The sequence below is a fragment of the Cygnus olor genome, chromosome 3, assembly GCF_009769625.2.
Source record: "Cygnus olor isolate bCygOlo1 chromosome 3, bCygOlo1.pri.v2, whole genome shotgun sequence".
Taxonomy (NCBI): Eukaryota; Metazoa; Chordata; class Aves; order Anseriformes; family Anatidae; genus Cygnus; species Cygnus olor.
The window spans coordinates 19,033,871-19,056,761 of record NC_049171.1 but is presented as its reverse complement, the minus strand read 5'-3'; the positions used below and the strand labels follow the sequence as shown (position 1 = coordinate 19,056,761).

Sequence of the window (22,891 nt, the reverse complement as noted above, 5' to 3'; positions counted from 1 at the left end):
GAGTAAAGTTGTTTCACTCTGATGTATTTGCAGTGGAATAGGCATAAGGTAGTGCTGTTTATGTAACTCACAGAGAACAACACAATCAAGGTAAATATGCATTGTGTAAAGTTACACAGATCCATCAAATGATCAGGCCTCAGCACTGGGAACTGGAGCATCATGATAATCTTTCATTACAAAGTCATTGTCAGTCATAGTCAGGCTTTATAACTTCTTCGCCTTAGTTTTCCTATTTGTCTAATCAGTCAAAATTAACACCTGTAATTACCATTGTTACGAGAGGACCATTATTACTATTGTATATAGCAGTTTTTTTTAAACATATAAGCATAGAAATAATAATCTTGGCCCTTTGCCAGAAGGCAAATCTGAACTAGGGAGCAGTAAAGAAGCTTGAAAACCATCATGTGCTAATGATTTCACTCTGCTTCACAAGTTAAAGGCATTGTGAAAGTGAGAGAGATTGATGTACAAATCCAGCGAAGCACAAAATGGCCTGACGCAGCCCCCATTAACGTGAAGTCTCTGAAAAGCTGTCATTGCCCCAGCTATGCTGTCGGGGGGACTGGCTCAGAGAATTGGTAATGAGAAGCTGCTGTCCCCCACCGACACAACTCCAACCCATTTCAGTGGCCAAGGCTGCCTTCAAACTGAGCATGTATGAGGCTGTGTGCCCAGATTTTGGCTCCCACACAATGTGGGGTTTTCTTACTGTGGCTCTTAGTTCTACCCCAGCTCCTCCTCTGCTGAGCAAGATCTCCAGTGATGGAAGAACAGAGACCCCTTCCCCACTGCCAGGCATGAGCCTGTTGGGATTTGGGAAAAATGGGTACTGGGAACGCATGGAAGAAGTGACGGAGACCATGGGATGTGTGAAAGGTAAAAGTAGAAGGGGAAGCTAGGCCTAAGAGGTGGTGCAGAGAGTGGAGCCCAAGTGGGGGCTGATGGAAAAATACACCAGGAAAAAGTACCCAAAGGTAGGGGAGTGAAATGTAGAAATTTTAGAAGAACAGTAGGAGATAAAAGGGGAAAGAGGAAAGAAGGGCACAAAGAATGAGACTGAGCAGAGACTGGAAACCAGAAAAAAAAAAAAAAAAAAGAAGAAAATAACACAAAGCCAATTAGGACCCCACAGAATAAAAGGTTATCGGAAGGGGGATGAGATGAGAATGAAGGTAGAAATGGAAGATGATGAAAACCAGTGAAGACACCCAGAATAGAAAAAAGGCACAAATGAGTTTAAGGTCAGCGGCTTAGGTCTGGGATGCATTTTTTTTTTTAAACCTCAACTTTATAAAGGAGAAAGATGAAATGTGAGAGGGAAAAATACCGTGTCTCTGAGAATCCAGACAGCAGAATGATCCGTGTTTTAGAAAACCAACAATATTAATAATGGGAAAAGTGCATTTTGTGTGAAGAAGAAATGGATGGCAAGGCCTCACTATATTGCTCATTCATATTCTTCCTAAGTTCCCATTTCTTTTGTTAGGTCCATGAGATTGAACTTACTGTAAAGAAAAAACATTACACACAAAAATCTTTCAAGGTTTAACTTCTTGTTTCGCCACCTTGTTTTGTCTCCCTTCCAGAATCTAAAGGAGGAATTATCTTAGTCTCCATGGCATGCAATACATAAAAAAATTGATGCTACATAAATAAAAACAATATTCTTTTTTTTTTTTTTACACCCACACTTGATGCTTCTACTTACACAGGGAATATGAGTAATGAAGGAAAGTTATCACCAGCCCAGGAATGCTTAATAGCTTATGGAGTTAATATTTGGCATGCAATTTTTATTACAGTAGATGGTACAGCTCAAGGTAAGCATGATGCAAACAGAATCAGGGATAAATCCTGTACCAAAGAATTCACATGAGAAGGCAAATTGACATCAGTAGTAAGATATATCATCGGAATCATGAGGTATTACTCTCAGAGATGACGGGACAAGAAGTCTGCAGTAATGTCAGGATTGTGCCTGATATTCAGGTCCTGCTGCAGCTCGGTTTGGTACCAGAGCTTGATTTCTTTTGGGGATGTGGGGCATCACAACACTGGGGAGCACTGCTGGGCAATCTCACCCTGCCTCAGACACTGCTGAGCACCGAGGAAGGAGGTGTGCATTCATGTAGCAGGGCCGGGACAAAGAGCCACCCGGGCAGGATGGAGAGGAGTCTGAGAAGGAGGTACAGCTGCAAAGGGACTGCAACTGGTGGAGGAAGATAAACTGGAGCCACTGAGTAGGAATCACAGTGCACAGGCTCCTCCTGCACTGAAAGGACGGGGTGTGATGTACAGCACAGGGACTGGAGACCAGAAAGGGACCAGGGGAGCAAAGGTGTCTTTCCTGAGGTTCATTTATTTGTTTGTTTGTTTGTTATTCCTAATTCAGGAAAAAAGAGGTAAAAAATTATGTTAATTATACACAATATATATTTATAATATATATATATATTTAATTCCTTGATGGATTTTTTTTTGTCTATGACACCTGCCCAGTACTCAGGGTACATGTAGCAGAAACAGGGACTTACACGCTGCAGAGCTGAACTGGCCACTGACCCTTTTAGCCAAGGTCTTGCTGCTTAAAACAGCTGATAACAAAACCTGCAAAGTGGTCTGTAGCAGGGCCTGTAATGGGGTAATCTCCTCCCAGGGAAAGTTTCTTAAACTTCCCAGTAAGGAATGCAGTGTCATCTTATTATAGGAATAAATGCAGGCAAGTGTAATGGCCTGAAGCAGGAGTGATCTATTTTATTGATCCCTAATGCACAGCTTTCACTCTGAAGAACATGTAAAGCAATAGGCTGTAATAGCCTGCTCTGAGCCTCCAGAGAGGAGGGAAAAAGTCATTGTCAGGATTTATCTTTGGGAAGCAAAGAACTCATAACCAGCCCTGAGGGGGGAAAGACAATCATACAAAGACTATTGGTTACCTGGTAATAAAAAAAGGTGACGTTCCCAAATGTGCCAAATAATAGCCTGTTTCATACTAACAATATTGTCCACTGGGGATTATGTGAAGTTTGTCCTCATTAAGGTCAGAGAATGGCCTATTTTTGCATGTCTGAAGGCAGGGAAGATGGGCTGGATCTTGCTGGTAGCCTGAAGAAGGAAAATATAACAGATGAAGGGCTGAGTTCAGCTCACAGCCCCCTATGTCTACAATAAGGAGAGAGGGCTGGAGGCTGCATGTTTGAAACATGCCATGTTTCAGCTTGTTTATACATGGTCGCTCTCTAAAGTGCATCTTCCAGCTATGCCGGAGAGCTTGAGGGGTACACGATAACCATTTACCTTCCTGCTATGGTGCTTACTTTGGCTTCCTGGAGAGCAGCTAATGTTTACTCTCTACAGAAATACAGAGTTGGGGTATTAAGCCTGTTGCATTAGCTCTGGATTTCAGATTCTGACATTTTATTTTCTGTGGAAGTCGTAGAACTTTCCTCTCCTTCACGTACATCTTTTTAATAAAGGTCACTTTGAAAATCATTCTTTAAACTTCTGTTTGTTCAAGAGATTTTTAATTTTATGTCCCTGGCAAACAACAACAGTAGGGGGCAAAATAATGTAAGCATCTCCAAATATCCAATGAAAGACACAAGCGAGGGACACATTTATAGAAACTCATGTTTTAAATATGCTGAATACATACCACGTACCATGAGCCATGTGACTATAAGTACAATGCACTATGGTTCAGACCACAAAGATTAAAAGGTATGGTATATGTGAGAACACAGATTAAGTAACTGTTGTTTAATCCTCAGAAATTATCCTGCAAATGACAGATGTACCAATGCCTTCCTATAGATCCATCATTACTCAGTACATGGAATAAAGTTTTTTTTTTCTTTTTGTAATTTGAGGTTACGGTCAAGCCATTTTCACTGGAGACAAACATGTCCTCCAGCACGTTTTGCTGAAAAGGGACAACATTTGGTAGAAACTCAAGAATGTTTGGTGAACATGGTGGCAGAATGAACATGAACATGTGCTACATTGAGGCCGGATTCTGAAGCTTCTGCTTAAAAAAATTGTGTTGTGGTGGCGTTTTTGGAGGGGGCTTGGTGATATGAGTAACATCCACAGAACTAGAATCACGAGGGTTTGATAACATACTGACTTTGGTTTTGTCAGTTTCTACGTCCATTGCAGAAAAGTCCATGAAACAAAGCTGTTGAGTCAGGTTTCATCTGCTTTTATTTTTTCCCCATGCTATAATAAGCTTGTGTTTTCAGTGAGGATAATAGCACTCGTCACTGACACCAACTGAAAATAGTTCTGGCTTAATTTGATTCTTCTTTTTATTTCCTTTTTTGTCAACAGGGGAGGCTGGAGAAAAGGGGGAAAAAGGTGCTCCAGGTCGTCCAGGCAGGGTTGGGCCTCCAGGAGAAAAAGGTAACTCCAGGAGAAAATATGTTTTGAAAGTAAATACTGACCAAATACTACCTTTTCTTTTGAGGCAATGTCGATGAGAATTCTCTCTTCCTTTGCTGGATCACTAAACCATCCTTAGGTGTTTTCATGTACCGTACACACTCATTTGTAAACTAGCTGTTGTTTTTGGTCCAAAAGGTTCATGGAAAAATGTTTTTTCTTGATTTTTAGTAAGGTCTTTAATAAAGAAAGACATCATAATGCCTTCTGCAAATGCAAACCTCATATTGTAGCAGAGGGAAGAAATCATGAGGTAGTTTCCTTTTGTTTGTAAATGTGAACACTCACAATACCTTAATTAAAACCATTGTGGGAAGGTATTAAGCCTTAATAGGCAGGGGTGGCCATGAGTGATTCCACATTTCTTAGATCACAGTTCAGTAGTATTTATGGAAAGATGGTATTAACATTGCTTGCACTGTAGTTGAAAAATATTTGGAGCTCTTGAGAGGAATAGTGCTCAATCGTATTCAGTTACAGAGCTGGGGGAAATACAGCATTTCCGTCTTACAGGAAATTCTGTCTATTTACATTTGTTTTCCTCCTGAAACAGGGAGGAAATGTGACCTTCATATATATATATATATATATATATTTTTAAGGAGTTGCATATTCTGAAAAAAAAATCATATTAGGAGTAGTCAAAACCTTTTATTTCAATACTGAAATGAAATTTTTGACATTACTGTCATCAGAGTGTTGGTGTTTTTACCAAAATTAATTTACAAGCCTTCTTTCAAAGCATTCACAGTAGTAACTTCCTTATGACGATGCATGATCCATTACGTAGTTCTTTTGGGCAGTTACAGAAACCTTATATTTGCTATTTCTCCTGGGACCAAGATCTATGGATAGAGCTCATCCCCTAAAATGCATTAAAAAACTTACAACTCCCATAAGGTGTGTATGTTCAGTCTGTGTACTTACCATATGAATATGTAGCCTTCAAGGACGACTCTCATAAAAAATATTGCAAACTAAAATTTCAACTCCTACAAGGTAATGCAGCATGAAGAGAAGTAAAAGTACTACAGAATAATTTTGATTAAAAGGTGATATGGAGGTCATCTAGTCCAATCTCCTGCTTCAAATAGGGCAGACTTCAAATTTAGGTCAGGTTGCTCAGGGTCTTGTCCAGTAGGCTTCTGAAAATCTCCAAGGGTGGAGATTCCACAACATTTTTGATAGGCCTTCTCTCCAGTCTCATTATGAAAGATCTTTTCCTTAGGGCCAATTGAAAAATTCCTGCTTTTATCTTGTGATCATTGCCTCTTGTCCTTTTGCTGTGCATTTCTGAGAAGAGAAGGCTGCATCTTCTCTACAAAACTGCTGTAGGTAGCAGAAGATTGCAGTTAGGTCTCCCTCTTACCCTTGTCTTCTGCAGGCTAAATAAAACCACTCAGTTTGTTCAGCCCAGCGAAGAGGAGGCTGAGGGGAGGCCTCATGGCGGCCTGCAGCTCCCCCACGAGGGGAAAGGAGGGGCTGGCGCTGAGCTCTGCTCCCTGGGGACAGCGACAGGATCCGAGGGAAGGGCATGGAGCTGGGACAGGGGAGGGTCAGGCTGGGTGTTAGGAAAAAGTTCTGCACCGAGAGGGTGGTTGGGCACTGGGACAGGCTCCCTAGGGAAGTGGTCACAGCACCAAGCCTGCTGGAGTTCAATAAACATTTGCGCTTGAAAATATGGTTTGATTTTGGGGTGGTCCTGTGTAGACCCAGGAGTTGGACTTGATGATTGATGTATGTCAATGTATTCAAAATGTTTTGAATTGGCTGAGAAATGGAAGTACTGCTGTATGATCAGCCAATGCACGGTGTAACATCTAATTTATATAATTTTATATTGTAATGTTGCATTTACTTGGAAAATTATTGTCAAAAGGAAAGCTTGATGAATTCTAATAATTAGGATAATTTTCCATTTTTTTAATATCTCCAAAAGTCAAAAATTCTGATGCAACTGCATGAGGAAACATTGAAGTGAAAATTCACTGCAAGAAAATGTACTTGAAACAGAAAAGAGATGAAAGAAACTTAAATATTAATGCATTCTATATAATATTTTTCCAGGCTGTGCTTTCAGGCAAAGTTCCTTACTGCTTCTGTAGCAACATATTTTTTCTGCTTTCCTTTTTGCATCCAGATTTGACTTGATGTGTATATGTTCTTGGAATATTTTGTAAACACCTATATCTTAGCGTAGTAAGAAATTTCAGTACAGTGTTCTCAAAAATAACCAGTTCAGCAACTGTTCCTGAGCAGATCCATTTGTGACCTGCTATTGGCTTTGCTTTTTTGCTCTATTTTTGATCTCTTGATGGGCATACATCACTGATGTCCTTTATACTCCTGGCCAAGCATTTTAAAATCTCAGTTGGTAGAAAGCTTAGATCCATGATCCAGGTACTTAACGCATAGCTTGGTGAGTAATGAATGATAAAATCGTTGCCTCACTTTGCATTTGACTCATTCTAGAAGCATACATGGATGAATACAGCAGCCCTGTTTCTGTGCAGTAGTCTGTTAAACTGCAGTCACTGTGTTAACACATTTGACCTCCTGTAGTTTTTAAGCATATTTCTATTGAAATTTGATAATTGCTGTCTTGTTGGGCTAATATTTGGCTCCTTCTATGGATGGAAACTGCTGCATTTCATTGTATATTGCTGCTATTTGAGTAAGTGATGGTTTACATGAGGGAAAGATTACTGTTCTGTGAAGTTTGGAGAGTTTTCTACTTTTGTTGTCAATTTTCAATATCAGAATCATATTTTTATTTATTTTTTTGTTTGTTTGTTTCCCTTTCTTTGTTTTGTTTAGGCAAGTTCATCCTAAGGAAATGTGCTTAGTTTCATTGAAATTAGGAGTATACTAATCAGTGAATAAATAACATACATAAGAAATGTTTTTCTTATGGTATATTTGACCTGAAGTGAACATCTCAAAATTAGAAAGTTCTGCAAATGTTTTCATCATATCCTTTCCTCATAATATTTTCATATTTTAGTAATTCAGACATTGATAACCATTAAAACTTTCTGCTGCTTTCTTGAAATAAATCTAAATGTCCTGATATTTCAGGTGACATCAGACATCCTGATGTCTTTGGGCACTGATTAAGGTTAAATTCCACTTACTTTCTTCATTGCTTATAATTAATTGTATAGGTCAATTATGATGCATAGCATGTCAGCAGAATTTAAAACTGTGTTAGCCTTATGTAAAGCATAGAGCACTGGATCAAGTAAAATGGCTGATTCAGACAAAAGTAATGTGTAGTGCAATGCAAGTTTTGGGGTGTGAGGTTAATGGACATAACTTTTCCACTTGCTCTGATAGCTGGACTGCACACTCCCAAGTTGGGAGTGAAGTCAATTATTTGATTTAGATTTGATCCTATCTGTGAGACCAAAACTTACATGTTTACAAATTCTGAACAGATATTTCAGTAACAATACAATGCTATGAATATTCTCAGAGTAGCATAGATTCTGTTTATGTCAATCAAAATAAGGAGAGGGTGAACTTAGTGTTGGAAACCATAATCAAAGGAGCAGCACATTAAAAATGTGTTTAGATATTTAATTTCTTGTAGAGCCACAAGCATTTGAAAATAGATTATTTTAATATTTTCATTCCAGCCTTTATACATCATGCTTTGTTTATATGGGTATGTTAAGTACAGTCACACAATAGTGTTGGGCATGGAACACAACTCTCTCTACGTCTGCAGTGTTAGCACAGTCCATGGTGTGATTTTGGCTTGTGGCAGCTAACACTTTCTCAGATAATTCTTGGGCACATTTTGGGAGCTAACACAGTGAACAGCTTGCAACTGGTTATCCTGGTTTGAAGAAAAAGACAATTTACAACCGTGGAGTGTCCCATTCTTGGCCACCTGTTTCTCAGTGCTAGGAAACTGTCCCAGGCATTTAGCTTACTAGTACAGACATAGCCTCAAAGTATGAGAAAAGACTCATTAATTTATCTGGATTGGAGCCAGAGTGCTCAGTCATTTGTATAATCAAATTCTAAAGAGTGGTAATAATATCTTAATTTATATTTTAGTATTACTGATTGCTCATTAATATGTAATCAATCAATTCTGCACATTTCTGAGCCAACTTTTACACGAATTTATTGCTCGCTAAGGAGTGCTGCAGGCAGAATTCCATATAAAAGTCCTGACATTGACAGTTGTGGATTCACAAAGTGGGTATCTTATTCAAAACTATCTTTCAGTTCCATCAGAACACAGTGGGATTTTGAGAAAAACAGTGCTAAGCTGAGTGGACAAGAACATGGCAGATGGGCTTCAGTGTAAATAAATATATTGCATAGGGACCTTAGGGATACATAATTTAATCCATAATTACACGATGCCAAACAAAAGAACTGTCACTTAAAACTCAAGAACCTCTTTCAAATCATTAGCAGCAGTCCCAAAGCCAACAAACTCTGCTCATCATCAGAAAAGATAACAATAACAAAACAGGAAGCTCTTCTTTGCAGCTGATTTTGCTCTGTATCAAAACCTGACGTGCACTATCTCAAGTAACAAGTGTGGCTTGTTACGCAGGAGGTTAGAAAGGAGGCACCAGAAATGTGAAGATGGAGGAACTGCCTTTTAAGGAGAAGCTGGACAGGTTGAGACTCTTCCAGCTGTAAGGAGGAGTCTGAGGAGGATACGATTGAGGTCTGCAGAATCATGAAAGCTGTGAGTAAGGTGACCTGCTGTTCACTAGGTCCATCATATCCAAGTTAGGAGGCACTCACTGAAGCTTCTGGGAGACTGATTTAGCATCTTCATCTGCAGTGGACTGCAGGTAGTAGCCAGGGTTGCATGATCTCTCTGTATTACACCTCCTGCTGTCTCTGTGGTAATCAGAGTGTTGAATCAGAGGGACCACTGATATGAACAAGTTGGGTATTAGGTTCTTAACATAACTCTGGCAAGGTACGTATTTTATAAGTGTAGTTATTTGTGTAACTGTGCTTTTGAATGGAAATCCCCTTCCAGGAATGGACCATGCTATTTCCATTGCTTTTGTTTGGAATGTACTTTAAAATGGTTTAAACTTTTCCGCTGCCTTTCTAGATTGGATTTTTTTTTTTGTACTACCTATAGCTTCCTTTACAAATTTTCTAGCCTTTCTGACTTCTAGTCAGCATAGATAACAGTTTCCTCCTTTTTTTCCCCCTGTTTATTATGCCAAGATTTAAAGATACACTTTGTCACTAAAATACCTGCCTATAATGAGTGGGATGGATCACTGCTGAGAGGTGTTTATTTATCCGTTGCCTACCAAGGGAGCTTAGAAAAATAGCTTAGACTAAAAAGCTAGCATTCAGGTGGCTAATGCTGGGTGAAATGAGTTCATAAAATGCTACCTGAGATTATCCGCTGTTTGTTCATATCAGATGTAACTGGGTTGTTGTCACTGTTCCCTACCCAACCACCAACCTTCAGTGGCACGGATAATTCAGTTTTATGAGGTGTAAAGCAGTACTATAGTCTACTGGTATGTTCAGAATTTTCTGGTTTCCACTTGTCAGGTTCTAAAAAGTTAAGTGTCCTGAAAGTAGATTACTACTATGCCGTAACATCATTATATCCTTTAAAAATACTGTTTATTCTCATCAAGTCAGGCTAAATATTTGCATTGGGAATACTGACTGCAAGACTATGGAGGTATGCTGTGGAAAGACATTGTAAGCTTTATTTATATCTTACATTCTTTTTTTTTTTTAAAGTATCCTTAGCCGACTGCTGTTAAAGATGGCACTTGAGTTGACAGGCCTGTGGTCTGGATTGGGACGCTTTTATTTATATTGTTAGGTAGGTCTTCATGATGTCTATTGTGCCAAATCATGAAGAATTTATTTCTGATTTGTCTTCAAACCCTCAAGTTTGGCAAGTAAACTACTGTTCTCTTTTCCTCTTTGACATGGCTCAGTTCAATTTTGTTGTGAAATGGTGAATTTGAGTTTCTGCTGGATTTGTCTTTGGCACAATTCTTTTTTTTTTTTTTTTTTTTTTAAGTAGTTTTACACCTTCTTGTCTGCTCCAATTAGTCCTGTCTGAAAAGATTGGCCATACCGTGTGAACACCCCCTTTTATATTGCTGTACTGAGCCAAAACCCTCATCTTTTCACCAGTTGTGTAGCCCACCATTCGTCTCTGGGTTTTATTTCTTCTCTTGTTTGTAGGCCTGAAAAGGCCAACAAGAAGATCATTTAGAATTTCATTCTCTTCAGTTCCTCTGAAATCCTGTAAGTCTTCTATAATTGGTTGCAGTGTATATCACCTTCATCTGAGAAATGACAGATGTCTTGCTTCACATTCTCCATTCAAACTCTCAGTTAAATTTCCTAGTTTTGGTCTATGGAGACTTACTTTCATTGTCGTCATTTCTTTCCAACTCTCACTTCCTGATTTCATTAAGACTCTTCAGACTGCATTTTTGGCAATCACAGGACCACTAAAAAAGACTTTACAGAAGGTTTAAAAAGTTTTGAAACCCTCAAGGCAGATTGGTCTCTCTTGAAGCCTTCTGATTTATTCTGCAGAAGAAGCAGAATAAGCAAGCCCCTGGAGTAGAAGCAGGGGTTAGTCACTGTAAGAGAAAATCAAATCCAAACAGTTCTTTTAATGAGCACAGGAGACTTAATATATGTCTTCATTGTTTGAGATAACACACTTTTTGTGTTATCAGACCAAGTAGTTTTTGCTGGCTATTACTGAGTAGTTGTTCGTCTTCTGGGTAGTATTTATGAGAAAGAAAGTTAAGTCTTTTTATATATTACATTTCATTTATGCATTATATCTATATGTTTATTTAATTTTAGGTATAGCAGCCTGAAAAGAGTTATTATACATCAGAAAACATTCAAACATCTGACAGTGTTACTGTAATCCATAAGCAATTCATATATAATCCATAAATGTCCAGAGCAAGACAGGTCACTTTCAGAGCAACTTGATCAAGTCATGGCAAGGTAGTATTTTTGAGATTGTTGAGGAAATACCTTCTCAATATGCTACCTATACTGGATAAATATCCACTAGTAGTATCAGTACCTTTATAACCTTCATAGCCCCATGGATTTTGTCTTTAAAGCAAATCATGAATCTATTCTGAAAGTAAAGCTATATTCCAGAAAATAGATTTCCAGCTGGTTGAGTGAGTTACTTCCATTCTTCCAGTAAGAATATACAGGATAAGAGACCGATTTTTGGGTTTCTGGTAAAATTTCTAAATTGAGTCCATATCCATATCCAGCTCAATCTGATCCTTTTTGGAAACAGAGGGAAATCATTGATTGTAGGACTTGCCAGTAATGAATTAGACCAATAAGCCATATCCATTTGGCTTCTTTCAGTTCAGAGAAAATGTTTTCTTCCTGACTTAACCCATCAACTGATGGCTGCTTGAGATGTATAGAAATGCAGAAGACATCTCCCAGTGGTGATCATGTTATGTTCTGAAACATATCACTATTTACATTTTTAAGTTAAAGCTAATGATCAAATAGAATCATAGAATATCCTGTGTTGGAAGGGATCCACAAGGATCATCAAGTCCAACTCCTCGTTCTGCACAGGACCACACAAAAATCAGACCATGTGTCCAATTGTGCTTCTTCAACTCCGTCAGGCTTGCTGCCATGACCACTGCCCTAAGGAGCCTGTCCCAGTGCCCAACTACCCTCTCTCTCGTTGAAGAACCTTTCACTAACCCCCAGCCTGACCCTCCTCTGTCCCAGCTTCATGCTGTTCCCTTGGGTCCTGTCACTGTCCCCAGAGAGCAGAGCTCAGCGCCTGCCCCTCCACTCCCCTCATGAAGAAGCTGCAGGTCATCATGAGGCCTCCCCTCAGCCTCCTCTTCACTGGGCTGAACAAACCGAGTGATTTCATCCACTCTTCATTCATCTTCCCCTCCAGACCCTTCACCATCTTTATAGCCCTCCTTTGGACTCTCTCTAATAATTTTATGTCCTTCTCATATTGTGATGTCCAGAACTGCACACAGTACTCAAGGTGAGGCCGCAGCAGCACAGCACAGAGCAAAGCAAGACAACCCCTTCCCTCAACCGGCTAGCAATGCCGTGCTTGATGCACCCCAGGACACGTTGGCCCTCCTGGCTGCCAGGGCGCACTATTGACTCAGATTGAACTTGCTGTTGACCAACACCCCCCCAGATCCCTTTCCATGGGACTGATTTCCAGCCTCTCCTCCCCCATTCTGTACATACAGCCAGGGTTGCCCCTTCCCATGTGCAGAATTTAGCACTTGCTCCTGTTAAACTTCATATTAGATTGCCCAGCTCTCTTATTTGTCAGGATCTCTCTGCAAGGCCTCTCCACCCTCACAACCTCAACAGAGTCAGCAGCTCCTCCCAATGTAGTATCATCTGCGAACTTATTCAAAACACCTTCTAGTCCTACATCCAATTCATTCATGAAAACATTGACATTAACCATCTGTAAAATGTAGCCCTGGGGAACCCCACCAGTGACTGGCCATGAGCCTGATGTAACCCCGTTTACTGTAACCCTTTGAGCCTGACCCATATCATGTATATTATGTATTTGTCTAGCTGTATGCTGGACATTTTGTTCAGGAGTTTACTGTGAGAAACAGTATGAAAAGATTTGCTGAAACCCAAAAAGATTACATCAGCTGCCTTCCATTGGTCAACTAGATGGGTGACCTTGTCGTAAAAGGAGATTAAGTTTGTTAAACAGAACTTTACCCTCATGAAACCATGTTGACTGGGACCAATGACTGTGTTGTCTTTCAGGTGTTTTTCAATAACTCCCAGAATAATCTTCTCCATAATTTCACCAGGCACTGAAGTGAGCCTGACAGGCCTGTAATTACCAGGGTCTTCTTTCTTGCCCTTCTTGAAAATTGGAACCACATTTGCCAGATTCCAGTCAAGTGCAACCTCTTCAGATTCCCAAGACTGTTGAAAAATAATTGAGAGAGGTCTCCCGATGAAAACAGCCAGCTCTCTGAGTACCCTGATATGAGTCCCATCAGGCCGCATAGACTTACATGCATCCAGCTTGAGCAGTAATTTTTAGAATCATAGAACGCTTTGGATTGGAAAGGACTGTAAAGATCACCTAGTTCCCATGCCCCTGGCATGGGTAGAGACACCTTCCACTAGACCAGGTTGCTCAAAGCCCCATCTGATCAGGCCTTAAACACCACCAGGGACGGGTCATCCACAGCTTCTCTGGGCAACTTTCTCCAGTGCCTCACCACCCTCAGAGAAAAGAATTTCTTCCGAATATCTAATCTAAATCTCCTCTATTTGTTTAAAAGCATTACTCCTTGTCCTACCACTGCACTCCCTGGAAAAGGGTCCTTCCTCAGCATTCCTGTAGTCCCCCTTTAGGTACTGGAAGGCTGCTCTAAGCTCTCCCCAGAACCTTCTCTTCTCCATGCTGAACAACCCCAACTCCCTCAGCTTGTCTTTGTAGAAGAGGTGCTCTATCCCCTTGATCATCTTTATGGTCCTCCTCTGGACTCATATATCCATGGCGTTCTTGTGCTGGGGGCCCCAGAGCTGAATTTAGTACTCCAGGTGGGGTCTCACAAGAGCGGAGTGGAGGGAGAGAATCATTTTCCTTGACCTGTTTGTCACACTGCTTTTGATGCATCCCAGGATATGTTTGGCTTTCTGGGCTGCAAGTGCACATTGCTGGCTGATGTTGAGATTCTTGTCAACCGACACCCCCTGGTCCTGCAAATGTTCAGGGTTGGCTGGGAGTTTATCATTACCACCATCACAGTCCTCCAGCCTTGGGAACCTGGGGTCCCAGAGTCCATCATTGGTGTTGAAGACAGAGGCAAATAAGGTGTTAAAATTCTCTGCTTTGTCTGCATCCCTATTTGTGAGATCACCGTCCACATCAAGTAACACACCGATGTTTTCTCTGGTCCTCCTTTTGTTCTTAAAATATTTTATAAAACCCTTATTAGTGTCCCCCATAGTACTGTCCAGCTTCATCTCCAATTGAGCTTTGGCTGAAATGATGAAATCTGTCATAAAATTATCCAGTTTTTAAACACAGAAAGTATGTGGCTGTCTGTCCAATTGCGCTGAAACCCACATCCTGACAACTGATCTTCAGTTGTTGTAGTTCCAGAACTGAGGCTGACCTATGATAATTTACAGAGGTTCAGTTACTGGATCCATGTGGTAGATTTTCCTCTGAACTTTCCTGATTGTTTGATTCCTTGCTTCTGTGTAGCAGAACATAGTATAACAAACAGGTGTTATTTTGAGTAAAGAAACAATCTTGGCTGAGACAATCATTGAAAAAAAAAACAAAACAGTATCAATATTTCTAAATATTTCTAATACTAAGCAGTCTTGGGTTTCTGCAGGATGGGTGCCTTTGGAGGCATTTGGCTTCTTGTCCCTGTAGTCCCTCCATCCCTGCTCTCCATTAATATTATGTGGTACAGTAGAAAACCTATCTCATATGACAGTTGTACAGCTGTGCAGCCTCCAGACCATGTTGCTCCATGACAGTGTAATACAAAGAGGCCTAAGCCTGATGGCAGAGCATTGATTTTCTTGGGTGTTGCACCCAGGAAAAAGTATCACCAATGTGCAATGTGATATGGTATTATTTCCTAAGGCTCTCAGGGCCACAGAGGCTGTAAAATCAGGACAAATCTGCCACACTCACCATGTACTGAGTGTAACAAAATGCCAGGTCTCATTTCATAGGTCTCAGAAAGTCTACCTAAATCAAATCATGTAATCCTCTCTAAACCAATGACAGAAATGAAGTATCATTTAGAAATAATAATCTAAAATGTTAGTTGCAGCTGAGACAAGCGTAGACTAGGTGTGGAGTTGATTGATTATAAATGTCCTGGTTTAAGCCAAAACTTTCAGTTATTTGTAAGCCTGTTGTACTTACTCTATTAAGTGGCTATTGCAAATGAATTTCTGTCAACTGCTAATCCCCTACAATTGAAGATGAGCATTGTAGATATGGGGGTAGAATGAGGCTTTGCTATTAGAGTCTAAAGTTCTTCTCTCAGATTCACACCATTATGATAATTATTTTTCATGATGTCTGAGAAATGCCACCCAGAAAAGCCAGGCATGATGTAACAGACATGTTTTATCTGTTTTATTATTTGAGCTCTGGAGGAATTCAAGTCAATTACATTAATACTTGGACTGTGGCACACATTTTATTAGTAACAATGCTTCAGCTTGGTTTGTGAAGACAATGATGATAAAAGAAACTGTCTGTTCCAGTGCAAATTCTGTTTCCCCTGAAGCCATTCTAATATTCACTTTACATTGCATAGGAAAGTACAACTAATGGAAAAGAGGTCAAAGTCAGGCAAAGTAAGTGAATCAAACTGTCTTACATTAGATTTCTGGCTATATATCAGGGATATATATATAGGTAGGTGACAGTGGCAGGTTCATTCAGATTTGTTGACAATTTCAATTCACCTTAAGAGGTAGATGGTTGCTTTCTATTTGTAGAAACACTGCTGAGGAAAATGAGTTTTGAGTTGCTCCTTTGCTACAATTACAGTTTGTAGTATTCCGTAGGACTGTCTTTAAAATAAGTAACATTCAACATTTCTGTTTGTTGTGCTTCTGTCAGACTTCACATTTGTATGAACATGTGCGTGCGTCTATGTACATATACAATTTTCATTAGTTTTCGTTTTTCATTACTGTAGTCTTCAAATGAAAGAACAAAGACTGAGGATGTGACTGCTACTGTAGAAATAAGCTATGAAGTCCAATTTCAGCCCTCAGTTACAGTGAAGCTACCGTATTAGATGAAACTAGTGACTAATGATGAAACTAACTACTGACAGATGAAACTGTCAGTTGTGCTTGGATCCCTTAGGTCTTTTACACTCCCTAACAGTTTTAATACATTGATCCACATGTTTTGATGGAAGTCTCCTTTATTGTCAACATAATTTTAGCATGATAATCTGAGAGAAGTTTATAAAAGTTCTTCCAATGGCTCTCAGCCAAGACCTGTTTTCATTTACACCTGTGAGCTGCTTTAATATCAGTTGGTTTTTAAAGTTTAAATCATAAGTCCTTCACAAGGAGTGAACTGAACCTCTGAAATTTAGTGAATTTTGGGAATATAGCATGTTTTTGTTCATTGTGAAAACTTGTACTGCAAATATGCTGGAATCTGAATGAATCAGACTACATTGTTAATTTATTTTGTCTTTCTGCTATGTATAGGAGAAATGGGGGACAAAGGACAGAAAGGCAGCATGGGGCGGCATGGAAAAATTGGTCCTATTGGTTCAAAAGGTATGCTTAGTACAATCGTTTTTCCATTGTTTCAGATGAAAAATCTTTGATCGTTTATGTTTGGTTAGCTACTCTCAGACTTCATTGCAATAGGGAGTTACTCATACTGTAGCCAGCCAAACAGATCTGTCAGCCCATTACCTTTTGCTCTGACAGCAGCATTAAGAGCTGGAAATCCTGGTTTAAGGCTAAATAAGGAACTTGGTGTGCCAACAGACAATTGTGGACATTTAAGAGAAGTACATGGGAAGATGTGCTATATTTTGGTAGACTTCTAAGAACCACAAGACTTGAATTACAATCCTGCATACTCCATGGGCTCCCTACATGCCTTTGGTTAAGTCATTTGGACCATTGTTTATATAAGCATTTGGATTACAAATCAAGCTTTGGACTCCAACGTAGCATATACAGCCCTTTTCCCTCTACAACTTCTGAATGTATTAGTTCTGTAAACCCCATGAATGTCAAAAAAATGAATACTGATACATATGCTTTATGTTCAAGTTTCATAGCTTTGGTTTGCCTTTGTTGTGGACTGACTAGTACAAAAAAAAATCTTGATTTTTTGTTTGGTCATACTTCTACTTTGCACATTTGGATTTTATTAGAAAAAAAAAAAAGTGCTGAATTATTTGTTAACTAAAAATATGCTTTAAATTCATATTCTTTTTCATGTTTTTAGGTGAAAAAGGAGATAACGGTGACATAGGACCACCGGGTCCTAATGGTGACCCAGGTAATCTATGACATACTTTGTTTATGATGTGAAGGATTTTAGAGGATGCATGCATCATCACCAAAAATATATCTTTTCTAAAATTCTGAGAGTAATGATGGTAAATTAAATATTTAGATAGCTACTCCTCATTTATTCACTGTAATATTATCAATTCACTTAAAAAAATTATTGAAGCTGCAGTAGTTGCTGGACTTAGAGTGTATTGAAACAACGTCTCAGAGCTCTTAGAGGTTTGATCACTCCAGTGGGAACTGAAATGCAACTGTCAATATAATTCGTCACTGGTGGAAAGGGACATCTCTGTATATCCTGCTCTGGCTTCCAGCCAACACAAAGGAGCAGGCTGGGAGATCCTGCCCCCTCCATCAATTATCATTGTAGCAACAGGAGCTTACGAGGAATACAGATCCTCCAGAAGGAAAGGTGAATATTTGGCATAAGAAGTGTGAGCCTTACAAAAGTGGCTTCTGATTTTGCCCAATTTGTTCCTTCCTCGCAGAGTGCACTAAAGGTTCACCTATTAGATTTCTCACAAGAACATAATTTGTCACGCTAATTCTTGAGCCAGAGTACCATATACATTGACAAGAAGGACAGTTTTGTAGTATAACTACCCAGTACTTAGACTTGACTTAGATACCTAAGCTGAGTAATAGGGTAGTTAAATGCAGATTTGAATAATTACACACAGAACTGGAAAATGTAATTGATCCTCCTTTTGAGATTTGAACTCATAGAAGTAACAATTGTCCTTTTAGTATTCTCATTCAGATTATCTTTGTCAAACCAATATCAATTTGGTGTAATAGATGGCTTTCTATTGTCTTCTTTTATTGAAAGAGGTGCAGTAACTTCTCTACTTTGAAATGTACAGAACTACATTTTTCAGCTAATTATGTGCATTACATAGTTAGAACATTAGCCTTTTTGATCTGCTGTGTAAGATTCCTTGTGACGAATAGGTGAACAATGCACATGGTAGATTTTTGCTGTGGAATAAGTGCTCTTTGGAGAAGACCGAAGAGAACAATTTTACCCGTATGAAATTTTGACAAGTATTTTTAGCTCAAAAAAAAATTTTTTTTTTTTCAGGGTGTATCTGTGTTCAGTTTAGCACTAACCATGCAGGGCTGAAGCTTCACAGGAAAGAAAATTAGGTGTTCTGGTTAGGCTGAAACAATGGTGAGAATTGTTTGATGGCACATGCTAGCAAAGGCCACAGGTTTCTGGCCATTTTTCATGAGGCAGGTGTCCCTCTCCCAGTGGATGTCTGGGCCTTTTCATGATCTTATTAAGATAATTACTGGATTTAGATAGCTTTTTCACTTCAGTGTGCCTGTGTCATTTCATAGGCATCCCCTGTGAGTGTAGCCAGCTAAGGAAGGCTATTGGTGAAATGGATATCCAAGTGGCCCAGCTGACGACAGAATTAAAATTCATAAAAAATGGTAGGTTAATTTTATTTAAATATTTTCCTCTCTCATTGCTACATTTTACCGGTGGAATTGCTCGTAGAGAGTATCACCATCTTGCATCGGATTTGTGAAGCTATTTGGGGTGTACAGTAAGTTGGTTTATAGAAATGCGAGTGCTCACTTTTCAGCACTGCCCTCCCCCGCAGCTGTTGCTGGTGTGCGTGAGACAGATAATAAGATATATCTGCTGGTGAAGGAAGAGAAAAGATACAAGGAAGCCCAGCTCTACTGCCATGGAAGAGGAGGGACGCTGAGCATGCCCAAGGATGAGAATGCCAACAATCTGATTGCCTCGTACATCAACCAAGCTGGGCTCACCAGAGTTTTCATTGGGATTAACGACCTAGAGAAAGAGGGAAATTTTGTCTATTCTGACAGATCGCCCATGCAGACCTTCAACAAGTGGCGCAGTGGGGAGCCCAACAATGCTTATGATGAGGAGGACTGTGTGGAGATGGTGGCGTCTGGAGGGTGGAATGATGTTGCATGCCACATTACCATGTATTTTGTTTGTGAATTTGACAAAGAAAATGTGTAAGCTTGTCTGGTCTTTATTTTAAGAAATGTTTTCAAGCAGGTTGTACAAGTTAGCCCATGTTTATAGAGTACAAGTGATATTTTACATGTATGTGACATCGGTGTTGTACAGCTGTAAATACAGTGTAGGTATTTCAAATATCGGTATTTACCCTTCAGAAGGGAAGAGCACTGATAAGTAATACATAGCTTTTTTTTTTTTTTTTTTTTTTTTTTTTTTGGTAGGAAAACGTAACTATTTAGATTAAAAAAGAAAAAGTGTTTTGGGGCTAAATTCTGACCTCACAACAGTTATCAAATGTGTTGGCATGACTGTAGGGGAAGGCAGAATTTGGCCTCTAGTTTTTAGACTGATCATTTCTGAAGAAGTAGATTCTTGATATTCTTTTACCTTAGCAAATTTTGTAGTTATAAATGTTAATTGCTTGTAGGTCTACAGGGATATTTCAGCAAGAAGGCAAATATTTTGTATACTCCAGTTAATTAGTACAAATATTACCATAAGGTTTTTTTTTTTTTTGATGTGAAGGTGTTACAACTTTTTTTTTTTTTTAAATAGCTAAAGCAAGTGAATAAATCAGGAGCCCTACCAATTTTGTAAAGTTTCTTTATTAAAATGTTCACAGATATATCATGAGAAGGCCCTTCAGTAAACTGAGTTTTAGTGCTGGGGTGGAACTAGCTTCTTGTAATTCAGTACTGAAAGAGGGATCATGCCAGATGGGTGCTTCGGGGTTGGCTAAAGGTCAAAGTATGATTTTGATTTTCTGCATTCTTTGGTTGAGAATGACTCAGTGAATGAGCTATTTAAAGCCCCACATAATTTCTTAAAGTAAATGTGTTTCAATTTTATAAGATGATCTTGGTGCATCATGTTACAAAACAAAACAAACAAAAAAAACAACTCTCCGCAGTTTAAGACAGACTTCCTAAGTAGACAACAAATTTCACAGGAGTGGTTTAGCTTGTTGTTCATTTTGGCGGGAAAGCAGCCTATGTGTTTACTCAAATTGCAGGGGTGACCCTCTGAAAAGCAGGCAAAGTTACCAAAATTTTCCTGTTTATGTATATAGCAATAATGTCATTTTGTACAAATAATTTATGTACCCAATTTACAATTGCATCTGATGGAAAAGCTGATGTACATTAAAAAACAGCAACATAATTTCATAAAATAAATGATGAATTACTTTGGGTCTTCCTAGGAGGCATGCCATCTTATCTTGCTGTTAGGCATAGAAAGATGACTACAAAATCTCTGACTGTGTTTTTTCACAATACCCTGCACAATGGTTTAAGACAATCTTTAAGGAGAAATGATCCTTTGTATAACACAGTAATCAATATACATATCTGATTGTTATGGGAGGTTTGCAGCATATCCAGAATGGATCTAACCTGGTTCAAGAGATTGCCCTACAGTAAGACAAGACAAACTCAAATCAACTCTACAGTGCCATGGTACCTAAGCAACCAATGATCACACAGTTCTGTTCATATCCACAGTCCAACAACATTTGATGTGACGCTATTATTATATACATAAGAAAACAAACCATTTTGTTTGATATATTTACTCTGTGAATTTGAATCTATTATATATATATCTGTTTACTATTAATTTTGAAGATTAGTAGTAAATTCCTATAGTGTTTGAATATCAGTCCATCTCCAGAGCAACCACACTAAGAAATAAATGATCTTTCATTGCTTTACCTTCTTTCTTCTGGAGGTAGGTATGATTTCTGTATGCCAGATTTTCTTCAAACTGTATATTGAAATCTATTAAATAATATGAATATGGTTCTACACTAATATTCAAAGACTCTACGGAATTTGCAGGGAGCTAACAATTCTAGTGGAGCAATTTGTTTGATTAGAATAGTACCTTATGAATATCATGGTTGTTTTCTGCCTGCTATAGAAATCCTCAGAAGCCCTTCAAATCTCCAACACACTTCTGTCAAATCATTGAAGCTATATTAAAAGCAGTCTAAACTTGAGTTACAGATATCTGGAGTTCCCTCATTATGTATGTGCTGAAGTTGCTAACTGTTTGTTTTTCACCCAGGTTTTCAAAGTCTCTGCTGTAATGTTTAGTTTCCTCAGAAACATGAAAAGAGGCCTTTTGAGGAGGTGGGAAGCTTTTTCAGATGCCAAATGCTCCTATTTTAGCTGGAAGCCACACCACATTTATAATGATTGCCTTGATGTGTAGAACATTTAAACAGTCTGAGTTTCTATTAAAATTTGAGATGAAAAATAAAGGCAATGTAAAAAACATTTACTTCCCCCAGTTTTCATGTTTGTCAGGATATATATATATATATATATATATATATATATATATATATATTTGCAGTCCTTGATATACGAAATGGAAAGGAAATTAGTTGTATTGTCAGAGCCCTGTGTATTCTCTTGTCTGCCACAGTCCTTATTTCCTTGTTTGAGTGGGAGGAACAAGGCTGATGCGTAAGGTCTGTAGCTATCCTGTAAGGAGCAGAGACTGAGCATCTGATATTTACCTATGTGTGGAACTGAGCAAGAAATGACAGTGTGGAAATGACTGAGCCCTTGATCATCTCTATCATCCTCCAGTTGCTGACCTCCATAGGTGGACCCTTGCTGGAGGCAGAAATCAATGCTCTGTGTAGCTCAGCCTGCACGAAACCTGCTGAAGAGCATGGTAAGACTTCTGTTGCTTCCAGAATTCAGAGCTATTGTGAGGAAAAAATCATACAATGTTTATTTGAGGCATTTTCCACGTGCTTTAGAACCTATTTCATTAGATCATTACTCATTTTGTTTGGCTCTACAGAAACCTTTTGAGCATGTCTGTCTGTCAAGCATGCACTGACAGGTTTCCCAAACAGCTTTTGCATTCTTTACTCTTGATGGATGGTTTCTCCTTATAGAAATTTCCCCATAGCCATTATCTATTTTATTCTTAATTAATGGGCAAGTTGATGCATTTTAAGAGAGCAACAATAACAGCTTATTTATTTATTTATTTATTTTTATTTTACTACAGTCACCTATGAATGCTCTTGAATGACTTCTTCACACAAAATACAGATTTTATTCAACTGTATTCCTCACATTTAAATGTTAAGGATGTGTTGTTTTACTGATGTCAGGCCAGGTGTGCATCCCCCTCCTAAGAGCTGACATGGCGAAGATAAAGCATTTAGCTGGCTGAGAGCAAACTTCCTCGTCGCTGTGGACTTCCCAGGAGATCACCTGGTGCCTGACCCTGACCACTGCCTGGTCCTGATCCTAACCCAGATTTGCCATTCCACAGCCTAGCACCTTAGTGTAAGGTGTTATCTCCACCTGCCTTGTCATGCTTGGCTCC

The 22,891-nt window shown here is 39.0% G+C and overlaps 1 protein-coding gene across 3 annotated transcripts in view; it reads left to right on the top strand.

The window, feature by feature from the left end:
• COLEC11 (collectin subfamily member 11) overlaps positions 1-20,122 on the top strand; it is a 39,396-nt gene extending 19,274 nt beyond the window's left edge. For 2 of the 3 annotated variants that reach the window (XM_040552401.1, XM_040552402.1), the window contains exons 3-7: positions 4,336-4,407; positions 16,708-16,779; positions 17,465-17,518; positions 18,874-18,969; positions 19,125-20,122. In XM_040552401.1, the coding sequence (XP_040408335.1) occupies positions 4,336-4,407; positions 16,708-16,779; positions 17,465-17,518; positions 18,874-18,969; positions 19,125-19,534 (704 nt within the window). In that variant the 3' untranslated portion in view covers positions 19,535-20,122. The remainder of the gene's footprint in view (positions 1-4,335; positions 4,408-16,707; positions 16,780-17,464; positions 17,519-18,873; positions 18,970-19,124) is intronic. The other variant, XM_040552403.1, reaches the window with a different exon arrangement.
• The last annotated feature ends 2,769 nt before the right edge of the window (positions 20,123-22,891 follow it).